Source organism: Lepidochelys kempii, chromosome 10 (genome assembly GCF_965140265.1).
Source record: "Lepidochelys kempii isolate rLepKem1 chromosome 10, rLepKem1.hap2, whole genome shotgun sequence".
NCBI lineage: Eukaryota > Metazoa > Chordata > Testudines > Cheloniidae > Lepidochelys > Lepidochelys kempii.
Genome location: NC_133265.1, coordinates 79,066,389 through 79,085,724, shown reverse-complemented (window position 1 = coordinate 79,085,724; position 19,336 = coordinate 79,066,389). Strand labels below are relative to the sequence as shown.

Here is a 19,336-nt window from a genome sequence, read left to right as displayed (position 1 = left end):
TTGCATGTGTTGCCCAGACACCTAGTTCCAGGGCCCACTGGCACCTGGCGTTTCCTGTCCTGCTGCTGGCTGGGCTCCTGTTTCTGCAGCCTAGCAGCCCCCATGCTTCTGCTACGTGTGGGCGATTCCTCTCCGGGCTGCAGTTTCCGGAGGCCGTTCAAAGCTGTAGCACAGCCTGGGCTAGCTGTGCCCCCTTCTCTGGCCTGCTGCCAGTTCTTCTGCCTCCAGGGGCCGTCAGAGGTGGTCCTCTGTGTTCCCGACCTTTTCTTTGCCTTTTGGGGTTTTGTTTTTGGGCAGCAGGTAGCAGCCTGCTTTGTTTTCTCTCCCTCTTGGACCAGGTATTTAGCAGCATGTGGCTCAAGACCCTCTGCCAGCTTTCAGGGATGGCAGAGCAGCCGCGCAGGCTCCCAGCTAACCCCCCAAGGGGCTCCATCTCGTGAGGCAGCTTTAACGGGCTCTACAGAGGAAAAATTATGCCCTGCCTATTGTCAGCTGGCTCACCCGAGTGCTGCTAGGGTGCAGAGCTTGGAGTTCGACAAGCAGCTTGGGACCTGTATCCCCCAGGAAGCTGCGACTCCACCACAGACAAGCGTGACCGGGAGACACAGAACAGAACAGGGAGCATTTCTAAGGACTCCATTCAGCCAGCCTGGGGGAGGGGGAGTCCTGGGGCAATTCAGGACCTTAAGGATAAGACTTACCAACAAGGCTCCTGGCCCCACCCCACCCCATCCCACCCCACATCCTGAATGGGTCCAAAGTGCCTTGGGGATAGAAGCAGGGCTTACAATCAGCATCCCTTCCTCGCCGCTTGAGGCAGGAAACTCTGGCAGTGAATCCACATCCCCTGGCCTGGGGGAGTGTGAGCCTACAAGAGAGGAATCAGAGGTAGAAATTTCTAGAGGGCTCAGAGCCCAGTGCAAAGCTAGCTGCAAAAGGGTCTGCCATAGAAGATATCTGTCCTTTGACTCAGACACCTCCTCCTCGGCTGCGAAGGAGAGCTAGCAGACTACTTCTGAGCAGGACCTGGACAAAATGCAACAAAGGTTTTTTCCCCCTGAGAAGTTTGTAACCAGGTGCAAAAAGGTTCTCTCCACAATTGAGCTCCAGCCTGAGCAGGCCCTTGAGCACAAGTCTCAGAGCAAATACCTCACTGACAAATCCTCCCTTGAGGCAGGGATTTCCCTGCACCCAGCCTTTTGAGGAGGTAATCCGGGAGGTGTGGGAATCTGCTGAAAATGATAAAAGCATTGAGAGGCATGTTCTCAGATTCTACAAGCTGCAAGAGCCAAAGAATGCTCTCACAGATATGCCTGTGGTCAATGCTGCCATAGCATCTCTAGCAGAGCATAGGGTTAGTCCATCCAAAGGGGACTTCTTCCACAAGGATCCAATGGATAGGAAGGTGGAAGCCTTAGAAGGGGCTTTGATGCTTCTTGAGACACCCTTAGACACATGCTCTGTTTGAGCCACAGTGTCATGGCTGGAGGACCTTAAAGCCCTTAAGGTCAGAGACCAACCTGACTTTAAATCTATATTTAAGAAAAATCTCCCTAGCAGCAGCTTTCATGGCCGATGCTCCGCTAGATGCTATAAGGTTTTCTGCCAGAGCCAGGTCATCCAGCTCAGTGGCCAGGAGACACATATGGCTTTGCTCCCTGGACAGTAGATACTCCAAGTCCGGTGTTAAATTTACAGGATTTCTCCTCTTTAGAAAATAATTGGACAGGCTCGCGGAAGGAACTACAAACCCACTATCAGCTCCTTTCATCCATTTTCCTCATAGAGGTTCCAGAGGAAAGAGAACAGATATGTCAAGGGACCCAAGGAGTGAGCAGAAAACCTTAAGGTGCTCCTGCAGCCTCTAAGGACTCGTTATGACGACAAGAGAACGTTCTTCTGCCCAAACCTGAGCTCAGGACACAGGATTTCCCACTTTCCAGATGAATGGGTTGCCTCTACCACAGACAAGTGGGTGTGAGAGAGAGCTTGAAGGAGTATCCCTTGTGCAATAAAGGCTTCATCCCATCCCTCTTCTTCCATCACTAGCGATCCTGCCAGGTGCAAGCTGGTCCAGAATGAGTTCTCCCATCTCCTGGATATAGGAATGATAGAAGGTGTTCCTCCAGAAGAACGCTTCTCAGCATTTTACTCCAGCATCATCTTTGTTCAGAAGCGCCCTGGGGATGTCAGTGCCATCTTCAACCTTAAAAGACTCAACAAATGGGTGAAGAAAACGAGGTTCTGTATGGAAACCTTACTTTGACAGTGAAATCCCTCTCTCAAGGGAAGAGGGTGCTACAGGTGGTGGTCCAGTAACAACCTTGCCATCTGAGCAATCCAAAAGGGAAAAATGGGGGAAGCGGGGAGGGGTTTCCTTTTCCTTCTGTTTGTTCTCTTAACCCTCCCTGCTCCTAGCCACTCCCATGAGTAGTAGAATTGTGGGAGAGGCTGGGCTGCAGAATGGAAATTTTCTTCCCCAATAATTTCCTTTCTGCTAGCAGCATCTCCCACAATTCTGCTACGCTGGATGGCTCTGCAGCCAAGAGTCACCATTTTATTTGGACAGCTACCATATAAGCAAGGACTTACTGTACAGTCTTACTTGCTTGGCGTTGGAATTACTCACTCATTATTCTCTCCCAGTTTCCACACAGCTTGGGAATGAATAGCCTGGCGGCAGGCCCGAGAAGGGCGCGTGGCTAGCACAGGCTATTCTATGGCCTTGAACTGCCTCCGGAAACTGCAGACAGGAGGGGAGTACACTGCCCACATGCAGCAGGACTGTGTGAGATGCTGCTAGCAGAAAGAAAATGACTGAGTCAGGAAATTTCCACTCCTTTACCACCTCTTCTTTTATCTATCAGAGATCTGTAACACAGCAATCTAGAGGGATGGCAGCTCTGTTCCAGCCAGTCTGAGCAGACTCCAAAGATGAAGAGCCTGGGGACCTGTAGAAGCAGCCCCAGAGCAGGAAGAGGAAGCAGGATCAGGTAACTTGGCAGCAATCCAGGCCACCAGAAAGGGTTCTGTGCACCACAGTCTGGTCAATCAGGAATTGCCCCATCACGTGGTCAGTGTTCTAATGTTTCAAAAGGTACCTAATTGTTAAACAGGCACTTGACAGCACTATGTGCTTAGCATCTGGCCTGAATCATTGAAAAACAAACTCTTCTTTAACCATGTTTTCAGATTTCTCTCTAAAGCATAGCTAGTAAAACATATTAATCAAAAACTACCACTGGGCTGTGTCATGCTGTAAGCTACACTAAATGTGAAAGCCCCTTTGCATTTTTTTTAAATGACAGAGCTATTTAATTTTGGAAAAACAGCTACTCAGTGAGTACCACAGTGTGTCTGATTTTAAAATTAGCAATGTCAGCTGAGTGCAGCAGATCTCTAGATCTTATCATATAAAAATCCATCAAACTGTAACAGGATCAATGCAAGTCCCATTACCCTAAACCATAAAAAAAAACAGAAATAATTTTTTTTTAAATGTCAGTTAAGAAGGGGGAAACCTTCTCAGTTAAAGTAGGGACACTGTCACTGTCTCCAACACCTTGGTGCTGAAAGATTAAATGTTTTGAGGCACGCTGAGATCCTTGGGTGAAGCTGCTGTTGTTATTTATTTTAAACCACATACTCATGTTTAGTGGCAATACAGCCGTTTAAACTAAAAACTTACACCACTTAAAAAGCCTTGAGTTATCCCCACACTGCAGTACCTGGCGTTGGGTTTTAGTTATAAAGTCTCTCTTTTTGGGTCAAGTTAACTAAAGAAATCTGTTCAAATGAATGTGTGTAACTAACTGTCCTGCTGTTCTTTAATTTGGTTTTTATCCAACGTGAAAGTAACGAGTCAGATTTAGACTGGAATAGAAATACAGCATTTTCTACTTCAAAACAAACGTGACTCTTAACATGTGGCTAGTACTTACCCAACAGTGATATCAAAGATGTTGCTGCCCACAGAGCTGGAGACAGCCATGTCACCCAGGCCTTTACGTGCAACAATAACGCTTGTGATGAGGTCAGGGATTGAAGTCCCTGCTGCCAGGATTGTTAAACCCATAATTTCCTCCGAAATCCCAATGGTTTCTCCAACCTAATAAACAGCAACAATGGTCCTTAGTTTTAAAACAAAGAATTGAATTAACCCTTTTCATTCCTGAAGGCTTGGTGCTGTATTTGGGTTGTGATTTTATCTGAAACCCCCTTAAAGGCTGCAGCCTATTTCTGCTTTTCAAGATAGCCTAATTCTCTAGCTTGTTTTGATGTGAAACCCTCTCTTTAATGGAAAGCTATTTCCTTTATCCCCTTCTAACTGCAAAGTGGGGCCTCGGAGGCGAGCCCCAGTGGGAGCGTGTTCCGTTGCAGCACAGCACGTGTCTGTCTTGGACCGTCTCCAGACGGTGTGGCGTTCGCTTTACTCTCCTCATAGTCTACTCATAGTTTACTCTACTCATAGTCTTATTTACTCTCCAAATTTAAAACTGGCCCAAATCGTGATCAGTTCTTTCTCTGAGTGGTCTGCCTAGTTGGACGCACAATCCCATTTGCTGAGATCTCTACTGTGGTTCGGTGTCCACAATTTCTGCTGATTCGTGGTTTGATTAACTATAAGATAGGCGTACAATATGTCACCAAATACAAATTGTAGGCCCCAATCCTGCAAGGGGCCGAGTACCTTCGCCTCCCCTTGAATAGCAAATTGATATTAAGGCCAGAGGCCTGAGGGCACTGAGCACCATGCTATATCAGACCCTATATTATTAGAAATTTAATTAGAGAAGGATAAAACACTTATATCCCCCCATCGAAACATGCATTGATAAAAAGACTATTAAGATAATTGTCAGCTTGACGACATTTCTTCCACTGATGCACAAATTCCCTTAGAAACTGGGGTGGGGAAATTAATCTTTGTCAAATGAAAAAGGACGGGATTGAACATTCTCACTTGGGTTCTTCCAGAACAAAATGTCTCGTGTTAATTGGATGGCAGCAGCTGTAAAGTCATTGAAAACAAAGGGTAACATCTGTGCTGCTGCCCCTGTAATATAGACGGTTCCTACATCGACGGAAAGAGTTCTTCCGTCACTGTCCTCCGCCTCTCCAAGAGCTGGAAGCTAGGTCCGTGGAACAATTCTTAGGCTGACCTAATTATATCATACGGGCTGCAAAATTTTTCACAGGCCTGAGCCATGTAGCTTGGTCTATTTAATTTGTAGGGTGTAGACCAGGTCAAATGTGTCTGCCACAGTAGGGCATTTTCCCCCCTCGACTTGTTTTTTGAACCACTCTTTGTTTTTAGGGAGAAAGAGAACCTCTTACCTGATGTGCCCACCACACCATGAGGTAGGAGAATGCTGCAATCCAGACGATGGCTCCTAGAAATGTGATGGCAAAGAAGTTTCTAGACCTCTGTTCAAAGCAAGTTTGAAAAGAAAACAATTAGGGTTCTGACCTTTCCAACAGCCCTATTCACCCTCCATCACTTCACCTCATAGTCTTATTTTAACATGGCCCTATAGTCTCTGGTATCATTTTGTTTGATTTTTCACACCTCTAAGTGCCGAGTTTTTCTTGATACCTTAGGTGGTCGCTTAAAACAAGCTTCACCGTGCTTAGTTTCCACTCCACGCTATTTTATTGCGTTTCATGCCACTGCCAGTATTTTTTGCAGAGGCTCTTGCATCCTGTCATGTGCCTGTTCAGTGGGCAGACTTCACCCTCATTGCTAACGGCCTGCAGCCATGTAGTAGAGCAGCGGTTCCCGAGCCCGACCCCGACTGCCTGAGGCCCAAGCCCAAGGGCTTCAGCCCTGGGCAGTGGGGCTCAGGTTACAGGCTCCCTGCCTGGGGTTGAAGCCCTTGGGCTTCAGCTTTGCCCGCACCCTGCCAAGGGCGGCGGGGCACGGGTTTTGGCTTTGGCCCCCCCCGCAGCTGGGGTGGTGGGGTTCGGGCGGGCTCCTGGGGTGGTGTAGTAATTTTTGTTGTCAGAAGGGGGTCGTGGTGCAGTGAAGTCTGAGAACCGCAGTGGTAGAGAAATATCTGATGTAACCAGTGCCGCTAGGTGCAATGACTACCTGCTGCCAATGAAATGCCATGGATCTAGAGAGCAGCAGTATGGAGTAATTCAGTCTCCTACCGGTTAACGAGCTCTATGGCCAGTCCTACACAGGCACAGAAACAATTTTTGTTTATTTCTTTCTTAAAAAAAAAAAAAGTGCTGACGTGGGGAGTGACGTTTTCTAGCTCTGAGCAGGTATAATGAACGCAGCGGCAGTGCGAAGCAGCCCACGCTTCCCTGCCGATCTGCCTCCCACACAACACGGACCGATGCCCTGGCGAGGACAGAGGGGAGCTCAGGCTCCGAGCTCGTTCTGTTGTTAGCCTCTCTTCTGCCACTGCTAGCTGAGAGTACCATCTGCAGTGGTGGTTTCTGTCCTACCAAATCTGGGACTGACACAGCCTCCGCGGTTTCCTAGAGGAGTCTCTGCTACTCAGCATTAGCCATTGCCTGCTGGTTTTGCCTTGTAAAATTCAGGGCAAGGTAGAGAAGAATACCTGCTTTCAGTTACTTCTTGCCTTTGAAAGCAACCCCAGTCCCAGAACTGGGGCTCCAGCTCCCACTACCATCAGTGGGAAGTAGGTACATAGAGGCCCTAGCTATCCATGGGGAAAACAGAAACCCCGTGGCTCTGTTGCTAATAAAGCTAGAGTTTAGTTATCCATCGCAGTGGCATAAAGAAAGTAAAATCTTACTGGGTTCCTAACATCGGGCACTGTGAGCCAGAGAGGGAACACAATGGGCAGGAGGAAAAGGTAAATCGCTTGTTTTCTCCTGGTCTCTGGCCATTTGAGGGATAATGGCTCGTCATTTTCTTCGTCCTCATCTTCATCCTCACTCTCATCATCACAATCTTCCTCCTCCTCAGAGCTGCTGCCTTCTATATCCAGAGAGCGCTGTAAACCAAAAACACACACACACCCCCACACACATTTTGAAACAACTAGAAATCTACATTGACGGCTCCACACGTGCGTGTGCGCGTACACACACAGCCGAGGCTGGCTCAGTGTGTTCCTGTCCCCCAGGGCAGAGATCTTGTTTTTGATTATCCCGCTTGTACATATTTGCAGAACAGTCCGTCCCCCAGGTCACTATTACGTGACCACGTTGTGAATGACCCCCTCTCAGTGCAGGTGCCCAGAGAGGCTGCAGTCAGACTCCTGAATATCTTAAGTGTATGTATTGCAGTAGTGCCCAGAGGCCCTGGTCATGGATCGGGACCCCGTTGTGTTGGGCACTGGACACACACACACAATACATGTTACCTGGCTTTAAAACCACCAGGTCATCAACACCACAAAATATCCTCATCTCCTTAAAGGGGCCACTGTCCCTTCCCTGGGTTAGGGCAAATCATATTAGAACAAAAAGAACTGCCACGGAGGATGACACGGTCTTTGCCCTAACCAATTTACACAGGTTGTGATAGCCTCATTTCCACTGCGGAGTCACTTACTCCTTGAGCAGTCTCACTGAAATCAATGGGACAGCTTGAGGAGTAAAGCAGTACACTACGTGAGGCAACCACAGTCTGGTGCTGTAGGACCTCTGAGCCTGGATTTGACTAGAAGGAGCATTTTGCAGTCTTAGCTGACTGGATCTAACTAGTTACTTGTGTTTGCTCTCTCTGTTGCCACTCAAGCTAGCTTGTTACTACAAGGAAGGGGCTAAGATTCGCGATGTGACGGAGAGACTGCTGAGACTCATCAAGCCCTCGGATCACTACCCCTTCCTGCTTCTCCACGTGGGCACCAATGATACTGCCAAGAATGACCTTGAGCGGATCACTGCGGACTATGTGGCTCTAGGAAGAAGGATAAAGGAGTTGGAGGCGCAAGTGGTGTTCTCGTCCATCCTCCCTGTGGAAGGAAAAGGCCTAGGTAGGGACCGTCGAATCGTGGAAGTCAACGAATGGCTACGCAGGTGGTGTCGGAGAGAAGGCTTTGGATTCTTTGACCATGGGATGGTGTTCCATGAAGGAGGAGTGCTGGGCAGAGATGGGCTCCATCTTACGAAGAGAGGGAAGAGCATCTTTGCCAGCAGTGAGGAGGGCTTTAAACTAGGTTCACCGGGGGAAGGAGACCAAAGCCCTGAGGTAAGTGGGAAAGCGGGATACCGGGAGGAAGCACAGGCAGGAATGTCTGTGAGGGGAGGGCTCCTGCCTCATACTGGGAATGAGGGGCGATCAACAGGTTATCTCAAGTGCTTATATACAAATGCACAAAGCCTTGGAAACAAGCAGGGAGAACTGGAGGTCCTGGTGATGTCAAGGAACTATGACGTGATTGGAATAACAGAGACTTGGTGGGATAACTCACATGACTGGAGTACTGTCATGGATGGTTATAAACTGTTCAGGAAGGACAGGCAGAGCAGAAAAGGTGGGGGAGTAGCACTGTATGTAAGGGAGCAGTATGACTGCTCAGAGCTCCGGTACGAAACTGCAGAAAAACCTGAGTGTCTCTGGATTAAGTTTAGAAGTGTGTGCAACAAGAGTGATGTAGTGGTGGGAGTCTGCTATAGACCACCGGACCAGGGGGATTTGGTAGATGAGGCTTTCTTCCGGCAGCTCACGGAAGCTACTAGATCGCATGCCCTGATTCTCATGGGTGACTTTAATTTTCCTGATATCTGCTGGGAGAGCAATACAGCGGTGCATAGACAATCCAGGAAGTTTTTGGAAAGCGTAGGGGACAATTTCCTGGCGCAAGTGCTAGAGGAGCCAACTAGGGGGGGGCGCTTTTCTTGACCTGCTGCTCACAAACCGGGTAGAATTAGTGGGGGAAGCAAAAGTGGATGGGAATCTGGGAGGCAGTGACCATGAGTTGGTTGAGTTCAGGATCCTGACGCAGGGAAGAAAGGTAAGCAGCAGGATACGGACCCTGGACTTCAGAAAAGCAGACTTCGACTCCCTCAGGGAACGGATGGCCAGGATCCCCTGGGGGACTAACTTGAAGGGGAAAGGAGTCCAGGAGAGCTGGCTGTATTTCAAGGAATCCCTGTTGAGGTTACAGGGACAAACCATCCCGATGTGTCGAAAGAATAGTAAATATGGCAGGCGACCAGCTTGGCTTAATGGTGAAATCCTAGCGGATCTTAAACATAAAAAAGAAGCTTACAAGAAGTGGAAGGTTGGACATATGACCAGGGAAGAGTATAAAAATATTGCTCGGGCATGTAGGAATGATATCAGGAGGGCCAAATCGCACCTGGAGCTGCAGCTAGCCAGAGATGTCAAGAGTAACAAGAAGGGTTTCTTCAGGTATGTTGGCAACAAGAAGAAAGCCCAAGGAAAGTGTGGGCCCCTTACTGAATGAGGGAGGCAACCTAGTGACAGAGGATGTGGAAAAAGCTAATGTACTCAATGCTTTTTTTGCCTCTGTTTTCACTAACAAGGTCAGCTCCCAGACTGCTGCGCTGGGCATCACAAAATGGGGAAGAGACGGCCAGCCCTCTGTGGAGATAGAGGTAGTTAGGGACTATTTAGAAAAGCTGGACGTGCACAAGTCCATGGGGCCGGACGAGTTGCATCCGAGAGTGCTGAAGGAATTGGCGGCTGTGATTGCAGAGCCATTGGCCATTATCTTTGAAAACTCGTGGCGAACCGGGGAAGTCCCGGATGACTGGAAAAAGGCTAATGTAGTGCCAATCTTTAAAAAAGGGAAGAAGGAGGATCCTGGGAACTACAGGCCAGTCAGCCTCACCTCAGTCCCTGGAAAAATCATGGAGCAGGTCCTCAAAGAATCAATCCTGAAGCACTTGCATGAGAGGAAAGTGATCAGGAACAGCCAGCATGGATTCACCAAGGGAAGGTCATGCCTGACTAATCTAATTGCCTTTTATGATGAGATTACTGGTTCTGTGGATGAAGGGAAAGCAGTGGATGTATTGTTTCTTGACTTTAGCAAAGCTTTTGACACGGTCTCCCACAGTATTCTTGTCAGCAAGTTAAGGAAGTATGGGCTGGATGAATGCACTATAAGGTGGGTAGAAAGTTGGCTAGATTGTCGGGCTCAACAGGTAGTGATCAATGGCTCCATGTCTAGTTGGCAGCCGGTGTCAAGTGGAGTGCCCCAAGGGTCGGTCCTGGGGCCGGTTTTGTTCAATATCTTCATAAATGATCTGGAGGATGGTGTGGATTGCACTCTCAGCAAATTTGCGGATGATACTAAACTGGGAGGAGTGGTAGATACGCTGGAGGGGAGGGATAGGATACAGAAGGACCTAGACAAATTGGAGGATTGGGCCAAAAGAAATCTGATGAGGTTCAATAAGGATAAGTGCAGGGTCCTGCACTTAGGACGGAAGAACCCAATGCACAGCTACAGACTAGGGACCGAATGGCTAGGCAGCAGTTCTGCGGAAAAGGACCTAGGGGTGACAGTGGATGAGAAGCTGGATATGAGTCAGCAGTGTGCCCTTGTTGCCAAGAAGGCCAATGGCATTTTGGGATGTATAAGTAGGGGCATAGCGAGCAGATCGAGGGACGTGATCGTTCCCCTCTATTCGACATTGGTAAGGCCTCATCTGGAGTACTGTGTCCAGTTTTGGGCCCCACACTACAAGAAGGATGTGGATAAATTGGAGAGAGTCCAGCGAAGGGCAACAAAAATGATTAGGGGTCTGGAACACATGACTTATGAGGAGAGGCTGAGGGAGCTGGGATTGTTTAGCCTGCAGAAGAGAAGAATGAGGGGGGATTTGATAGCTGCTTTCAACTACCTGAAAGGGGGTTCCAAAGAGGATGGCTCTAGACTGTTCTCAATGGTAGCAGATGACAGAACGAGGAGTAATGGTCTCAAGTTGCAGTGGGGGAGGTTTAGATTGGATATTAGGAAAAACTTTTTCACTAAGAGGGTGGTGAAACACTGGAATGCGTTACCTAGGGAGGTGGTAGAATCTCCTTCCTTAGAGGTTTTTAAGGTCAGGCTTGACAGAGCCCTGGCTGGGATGATTTAACTGGGAATTGGTCCTGCTTCGAGCAGGGGGTTGGACTAGATGACCTTCTGGGGTCCCTTCCAACCCTGATATTCTATGATTCTATGATTCTATTTAGAGTGGCTAATTACTTGAGCTGGGCTGTGCCCTCTTTCACCGGACATGACTCTGAGGTTTTGGCCTGGGCTGAGCTCTTGTTCCATGTGGCTCCAGTTCACAGTACCTGCCCGCCATGGGGTTTGTCCACACTGTGTTCATCCTCCACCGCGCTGAGGTTGGAGTCGCTGACAGGTGTGGCTTGAACAATGGTTGCTAATTCTGCTTCTGCTTTGTTCTCTGCTTGAAAGGATGAGAGAGAGAGCTGGGCCCAGCGATGCAAGCAGTTAGAGATGACCTCCCCCCTTATCAGCAGGGAGCTTGAGAGTGCAAAACATTTACGTTTCCAACCCCATAAACTGGAGTAGTGCAGAGCAAGCTCTTTCTGAAGGGTTGGAAGGTCAATCTGTTTGTTTCCTCTGATTATCCTACAGATACACCCCAGTTATACAGTGTGGCCAGCAAAAGCAGGTCACGATCAGGCCCACTAACCTTGGATGTAAGGTTTTTATAGCAGCTTTGCCTCACCTCTTTGTGCTGGGGCATCACTTCTGTAATACCCGTGCGGCTAAAAGCACGCATAGCGAGGGGAGGGAGTGCTGATTGGCTGATTGCTAGCGGACATGTGTCACGGAGCAGAGTTTGAGAATTCTATTAAAGCCAGCCTCAACAACCAGGCAGGATGCAGGGCTCTGCTTCCTTCTTTCCACCATGACAGGGGCATTCTCTAGGGTCTGGCATTGTTCAAGGTTTCTCAGAAACGACTGTTCTGGCTGCCAGGCTTTAATCCCTAATCACCTGGCACATGTCCAAAGAGAAAAGTGCTGACACCCGATAACAAAGGAAAAAATCCCCAGAACTCCTCTGTGCTGGTCCCTCCAGGAATGTCATTAACCCATGTTACTGAAAGCGAGAGAAACCTACAAACAGCCGCTCAGAACAGTGCTGGAACATGGATATTGCACAGTGGTGGGAAGACAGGCATTGAGTCAGAGAGAATGGGACCTTGACATGCTGCTGTAATGTGGCTTAGCGAATATGTTCTGGGCCCATCTATATAGCCAAATCTGCTGGGTCAGGGGATCATGTTCAAACAGAATCATACCTAGACTAGTATTGTAGGATGGTTTTGCCTGAGCTGTACAGGCTGAACCTAACTCCCTTATAATGATTTTAGTGATCCTGTTTTTACAGCCTTGCACAAATGTGAGGTCAGGTTTTCAGAAGCTGTCCTTGGCATGTTCCATTTGGGGGTTGCATAACGAGATGCGCAGAAGTGGGACTTCGAAAACGTCTGGCCTGAGGGTATAGCACAGTGTGGTAACTTGGCTAGGATGTCACCTCGCCCCATCTATACAAGAAAGATCCTCCAGGGGGCAGATCCTCACCTGGGGTAAATAGTGGTGGCTCTACTGAAGTCAGTGGAACTATGAAAATTTGCTCCAGCTGAGGATATACCCCCAGATCTTTATCTAGGGCTTTACCACAGCTTGGTCCCATCTACACAGGCAAGTCCAAACTATGTTATTACATGGTCAGGGCACTCCAGTGGTATAGCACCATGCCTGCAAAGATGGGCACTTCAGTGCGAATTTTACCCATCCACTTTCAGATGGCTCCAGCCCCACGAATAGCATAGATCCATGTTGCAGCGCGGGACAGCTACCACCTCTACAAGTGCTAGCTCAAGCAGCCTATGAATTGCTACTGAAATAGATAAAGCCAGCAGCTATTCAGAAGACAGTCGCACAGTCACCCTGCCACATTCCAGGCGAGGAGTCAGACCCAGCTCCCAGGCTCAGGCTCTTATGTTTGTTTTAAAGAACAAATCCCCTTTGCAGCCCCCCTGTTGTCTTAGTGACGCATCAGCACCCAGCTGCTGAATGTAATGGCGCAATCCTCCCTTCTGATTGAATAGCCCGTCGCATCCTGGTCATTTCCAGTTGGATGCTTATTTAACTAACGTACTCCCAGGCCTCTGCAGGAACTAACTTGATTGCCAGCTCTTGGTGCCAGTATATATCCCGAGCGTTTGCAGCTGCTTTTGCACAGACAGCTGCATGTGATCAGTGCTCGCGGAGTAGGAATTTGTGTTGCCTGGCTACATTTCGTGGGCCGTCCCAGATCTGCAGTGCTGGTGGGGTGAGCAAGTACAGTGCAAAGCAAAAGGACGCTACAGGCAAATGGCGCAGCTTGCCTTGAGCTCACCTTCCGGTTTCACTCCTTGTCTGACTTGAGAGCCTAGTTTGCCCGTGGCCAAATCGCTCATGACGTCAAGCTTGTCTTTAAACTTTGCTGGGAATAAGAAGAGGGACAGGCCTATCATCAGGAGTAAGGAATTAACTCCCACCCAGTTGTGAGCAGCCACCCCACAAAGCCTCCTACTCGAGTTACTGTGTGCTCACTGGTACTGCGCTCCCCCATGTGTGGTGCTGGCTCTTTGCAGCAAGCTGATCTGCTCTATAATTCTTTCCCTGTGAGAACCTGGCTGTCCTCCTGGGCACATGGGGCATTGTGGGAAGACATTGGAGGACTATCAGCATGTGAGTGGTTTGCCAAAGTGGGGAGGTTACTAGCCCTAGCAAGAGCAGCACCCGGGATCTAGCCTAGATCCCAGGATGGGCCAGCAAGCCTGGGTTGAAAGCACCACTAAGTTCAGGTGAGAGGTTTTGAGTGTGGAGGTGACTGATTAACATTTCAGGTTGTTCTGCAGGGGATGGTGTGAGGAGAGGGCTGCTCGCATGCTTGTCCTGTATTATTTCTAGTTACGTGGCAGGGTTACAGTGTTTGTGACTTTGCTCACGGTATTAATAAAACGATCACAGATACAGAAGGGTTTCCTAAATGTGAGAGTTACAGCTGTGCACATTGGGGTTCCAGGCTGAACAGTAACTTTAAGAATACTGGGCCTGATCTTGAGACAAGAACCTATCTGAGTGTTAACTGGGATGATTTAGTTGGGGATTGGCCCTGCTTTGAGCAGCGGGTTGGACTAGATGACCTCCTGAGGTCTCTTCCAACCCTGATATTCTATGATTCTTAAGTAATCAGTATAATTAACACATAATCCATAAATCAGGCAACACTAGTGTCTCAGGCCACGATCTCATAGCACCTGACAAAGGCAGCTGGATGTCAGAGTTGGTGGGGGCATATTTAGCCAAATGATATTTCAGTGAGAAATGGGATGGGGGTGGGGGAGTAAAATTGCAGCCCCGTGTTTTTAGTTTTCCAACCAGCTCTAGCTCTCATCCCCCTGGTACAGAGGGGGAAAGGATAAGTCAGAGCTCAGAGCCAGACTCCCTGCGGCCTTACCCCTTGTAGTGTCATTTAACCATGTGCAGAGTGGGTATGGAATGCTCCAAGGCAGAGCTCCCCCATTGCTGTGCACAGATGCAAACAGCTGGGTGCTGTGGCGAATGCCCAGGCTCGCTCTCTAACTACTAGACCACCCTGTCTCCCTGATGCTCTCCCAGCTGCGAGTGGGAGATAAAGCACTTGCATTGCAGAGGGGTGGATCAGGGCAGCCATGCCCCAGCACTATATGGGACTAACCTGTTGGCTCCCTGAGCGAAGTCTGTGGACCCCTCTAGGAGTGGAGTGTGAGGGCAGGCTGGGCATCTCTCGACCAAGATAAACTGATTAGCTTCAGGCCTGACTGGCCACTGGCCAGTTTGCATGAGATCAGCCTCAGTGATTTGAAAGTGGGACATTAATTCTCCTGACCTGCGTTCCAAGGGCGGGGGCTGTTGCTGGCCTAGGAGGCTGCGTCAACTGCAGGTTGGTGCGGGGAGAAAGGGTATTTGTAGGTTAAGTTTCTGTCAGTGCTCTGGCTTATTCAGCAGCCTCGCTCCGCCACCGCCTTGCCCCCATTTATCCTGGCAGCGTTGGGGCACGGGGAGGCACACCATAGCTAACGCTATGGTTTCTTACAGCGAAGCAATAAACATACCCTCTGCAGAATGGCTTCTTTTCTCCATTCCAGGAGAGAGCTTCCCTCTTCCCTGCAGCTCATGTGGCACTATCATTTGCAAATTACCCACGAACCTGAGCTGTCTCGCTCATGGAGAAGTTATCAGCTATGCAAGATGGCAGGTAACTTGTGTCTGCACGTGCATTTCAGCAGCCTAACCACCACGGGAAGATCAGTGTCTGATATCCCGCCCTCCTGGTTTGTTTGTTAATTTCTTGTATATTCCTCTTATGGAATTGGCTTCAAGCACTCCACGCCAGGAGGTCAGCACGGCCTACTGAGCCTATTGAAAAGAACGGGTATCCCTGATTCCAGTGTTGTTCTGAATCTTCCGCCTCCTGCCTGGCTGTAACGCCCATGGGGCCAAATGCAACTTTGGTGTAACAAGAGGAAACCCCCCTGAAGTCACTGTTGATCTGTTTCTCTTCAATTGCTAGTTTAATCTGTTTAGATACGTTTTTTTTTTCTATAGTGCCTGTGACTCTGACAGACCAGCTCAGGTCAGAGCAACAGGCCAATTAACTTATGTGTGACTATCAAAGGAATAAGAACAGAAGGACTTGTGGCACCTTAGAGACGAACCAATTTATTTGAGCATAAGCTTTCGTGAGCTACAGCTCACTTCATCGGATGCATCAAAGGAATGTTAAGTGTACTAATTCACTGGAGTGTTCATATGGGTCAAGGGAAATGTGAATGCTATTGTCTTCACTTATCTGTAACCTATTGATTGCCATCAATTTACATTGTGTACATCCCTTTACTTAATTAACCCTGGATCAAAAGTGGGTGTTAGTATTAAGATAAGAATTTACTTGATGTGTGAACTTCATGGAACACTATCAGAAATGGTACTTTGTTATACCTACCAGATAGCTGCAATTATATATTAAAGGCAAAATTAGCTGGTGCTTTAATTAGCATTTTGAAAGCATGCCTACAGCCACTGGGAATCCTGGGGAACTATGGTGCCACTTCCTCAGCATAAGAGGAGCAGCTGGCATCATATGGGAAACACCAGCTATTGTATGCCGGTTGGAAGCAAGTTGACCTCAGTAAGAACCGAAGGCCTCAGGTTAGGGTTGTAATTTTAAGAGTTGTGTGTTACCAAGGTCAGAGCGCTTTGCCTTCCAAAGCACACTGATGTCAGATTTACCCTCAGCAATCTCTACATTGCTTATTTTGTAGCCCGGTGAAAAGAAAACATCTGGCTACAAATTCACAGCGCCATTAAACATCAGCTCGGAAAGGTGCATGTTTTTATGTGGCCAGTCATCCTTCAGCTGCTGGGGAAACGGTTCAGCGCCACGGCAAAACCAGATCTGCTGAATTTGTCTTTGCTTGCCTCTTCCCAGGTATGTTTAATGAGTCTGGGTGGTTTTTGTTGCTGTAATAACAGCTCCCACAGCACATCAGAAATGGAGTGCCATTTCCTCCAGGCACAGGGCCCTTGACTGGAGAGAGGACTGACCTTTGGAAAGTACTCCCATTCTGAAATAATTATATGCACACACTGCTGTGGATCAGCTTCTCAGCTGCTGTAAACTGGAACAGCCGAACTGATTTCGACGGAGCTGTGCTGATTTTCACCAGCCTAGGACCTGATCCTGTGTCTATCGCTATGAGCTTTGCCTGCACCCCGGCCACAGAACTGAGTGTCGAATCACACGGAGGTGGGGCGTTAGCTCACCTTCGGCCAGGGGGTCCAGGGTGTGGATCATGAGCTGGCAGATCGTGGTGCGCAGGTGGCTGTTGTGTAGAGACGCGGCGCTGCCTCCCCGCTGGAAGGGTGGCACGAGCTGTAGAACAGGGTGAATGTACAACACGGCCGTTAATCCCAGGCCACCTGGCTATTTGCCCACAGTCAGACTATTCCTGTCTTTTAGTGCTGACGCCCGGGAGGCTGATGTCTCCAAGTCAATCAACAGGGCCAGGACAGGGAGCAGCAGTGCAAGTTTCCCATCCCTGCCTCACTACCGTGTTTCAGCCAGCTCCAGGGAAGAAAGAGGAGGTCAGTCTCCATAGCCTATCCATGGCCTCTCTGCAGAGACTGCCAACAAGGAGGGTCCTAAGTTAGGCCCTGATCCAGCAAAGCATATGCTTAAAGTTGAGCACATGCTTAAGCTGTTGGCCGGCTTGGGGCCTTAGTCCAGTTATGGTGGTTTATCTGTTGTGGGCATTTGTCTGCTGGGAAGTAGACTGAGAATCATCCACGTTACTCTGACTAAGCCTGCCCCTCTGATCAAGTTCACAGTATCCCCGAGAGTAGCATCAGATTACAGCATTGGCCTATCCTGAGACAAGCCAGTTTCTGCCTCCGCTTCCATTTGCTCAATGGCCATGGCTGCTCCTGTTCACAAAGGCAGAATTTGATTCATATTTCCTTACACCGAGAAGAGGACACGTTCTGAAAGGCGTTTGTGCCCTTTCCTTTGCTGACCAACATAACGGTTTCTGCCTGGTGTATCTATTTAAATTCAGAGCTGGTTCCAGTTGCAATAACTCCAGATCCATATAGTGTTGCACAGACTATTATATCCACCTACCTCTGGTCTCTTGCTGTCATCTGAGTGCTTTGCTCCACCCCTTGCAACTGACCCATTGCCTTGCTGCATGGAAACAAGAATATAAAATTGTGGGAATGCCATTCGTTCTTCATCAACCTGCACGGACGCTGCCCTTGCAAGGAAGTGTCTACAGATCTCTGCCTATGAGGTTTGCTCACAGAACTGGAGTCACACACTTGCCTCAGTGGGGAGGATCTCGTAGCCACATAGAGGGGTAGGCGGAGTGGCCTGGAAACCCTATAGATCCCCAGGATCTGTGAGCAAGACAAAACACAGTCGTATGGATCTTGTGCCAGACCCAGGATAGCCTCCCCTTCTGCAGTGCTTCCTGAGGAGCTGGGTAACCATTGCCTCTGTCCCCAGCATCTATGCCTTACCCATCTGCTGAGAGGGAGAGCAGGTGCAGAGGGGGTTAATCCTGCACTGTGCAGCGTTGCTTTCCACACATGGAGTCTGGGATCACATTTCTTGCTCATGGCTGGTTCCAGCAGCTATACAGTCTGCTGTTGTCTCACAGCTAGAATTCTCCCTTAGTTCAAAGGGCAGAGGCTTGTGTCTTGGGTCCTGAAGACCCCAGGTTTGATTCTTGCTGTTGACCATGGTGTGTGTATTGATTATGCACGCAGCTGATGTTACACATGAGTTTCCTATTGGAAATCTGCCATGTTCAGAGGGGAGCATAATTCATGGGCTGGCAGCTCCTTGGCTCCACACTTCCCCACCTTTGAACTGTGGATCTCCAGCCCACTCTTGCTCCCTTTCTTCAGCTTCTTTTAGGGGAGCAAAAGGGGGTTGGAGATCCACAGTTCAAGAAAATGGCAAAACTCTGTAGAAAAACTTTCTCAGATTCCCATTAGATCAGGTTGTGCTGCAGTATTTGCACTTATGTCTCCTGATTTACGTGGAGCGCTCTCAGCGCCACTCATCCCTTTCAGTATCATTCTTTGGTCTCAGAGTAGCGGCCGTGTTAGTCTGTATTTGCAAAAAGAAAAGGAGGACTTGTGGCACCTTAGAGACGAACCAATTTATTTGAGCATAAGCTTCCGATGAAGTGAGCTGTAGCTCACAAAAGCTGATGCTCAAATAAATTGGTTCGTCTCTAAGGTGCCACAAGTCCTCCTTTTCTTTGGTCTCTGCTCCTTTTCACATTCTGCACAAAAAAGGTGTGATGATACCACAATTACACATAGTTTTCATATACCACAGGAGTCAGTAGCTTAGACTGCTCAGCATCTAGCCCAGGGGAGGGCAAACTATGGCCCATGGGCCAGATCCGGCCCATCAGGGCTTTCCATCCGGCCTGTGGGATTGCCAGCCCCGCGGCATAGCTGGGGCTGAGACAGGCTTTGTGCCTGCTCTGGCCCTGCGCCACTCCCAGAAGTGGACGGCACCACGTCCCTTCGGCCCCTGGGTGGGGGCGGGGTAGAGAGCTCCGTGCGCTGCCCTCACCTGCCGGCACCGCCCCCTGCAGCTCCCATTGGACAGGAACAGGGAACCACGGCCAATGGGAGCTTTGGGGGTGGTACCTGCAGGCAAGGGCAGTGCACCCGGCGGAGCTGCCTGCCCCTGCCCCCGCCCCCGAGGAGCCACTGCCGGACATGCTGGCCACTTCGGGGAGTGGCATGTGGCCAGGACAGGCAGGGAGCCTGCCTTAGCCCTGCTGCATGCTGCTGCTCAAGGTAAG

At 49.2% G+C, this 19,336-nt stretch overlaps 1 protein-coding gene across 2 annotated transcripts in view; it reads right to left on the bottom strand.

Annotated features, from left to right (window-relative positions):
* SLC24A1 (solute carrier family 24 member 1) overlaps positions 1-19,336 on the bottom strand; it is a 28,141-nt gene that overhangs the window by 2,423 nt on the left and 6,382 nt on the right. For both annotated transcript variants that reach the window (XM_073304359.1, XM_073304361.1), the window contains 7 exons: positions 17,632-17,694; positions 16,776-16,884; positions 13,321-13,407; positions 11,240-11,355; positions 6,771-6,971; positions 5,338-5,427; positions 3,942-4,108 (listed from right to left, as the gene is read on the bottom strand). In XM_073304359.1, coding sequence (XP_073160460.1) covers positions 3,942-4,108; positions 5,338-5,427; positions 6,771-6,971; positions 11,240-11,355; positions 13,321-13,407; positions 16,776-16,884; positions 17,632-17,694 — 833 coding nt within the window. The remainder of the gene's footprint in view (positions 1-3,941; positions 4,109-5,337; positions 5,428-6,770; positions 6,972-11,239; positions 11,356-13,320; positions 13,408-16,775; positions 16,885-17,631; positions 17,695-19,336) is intronic.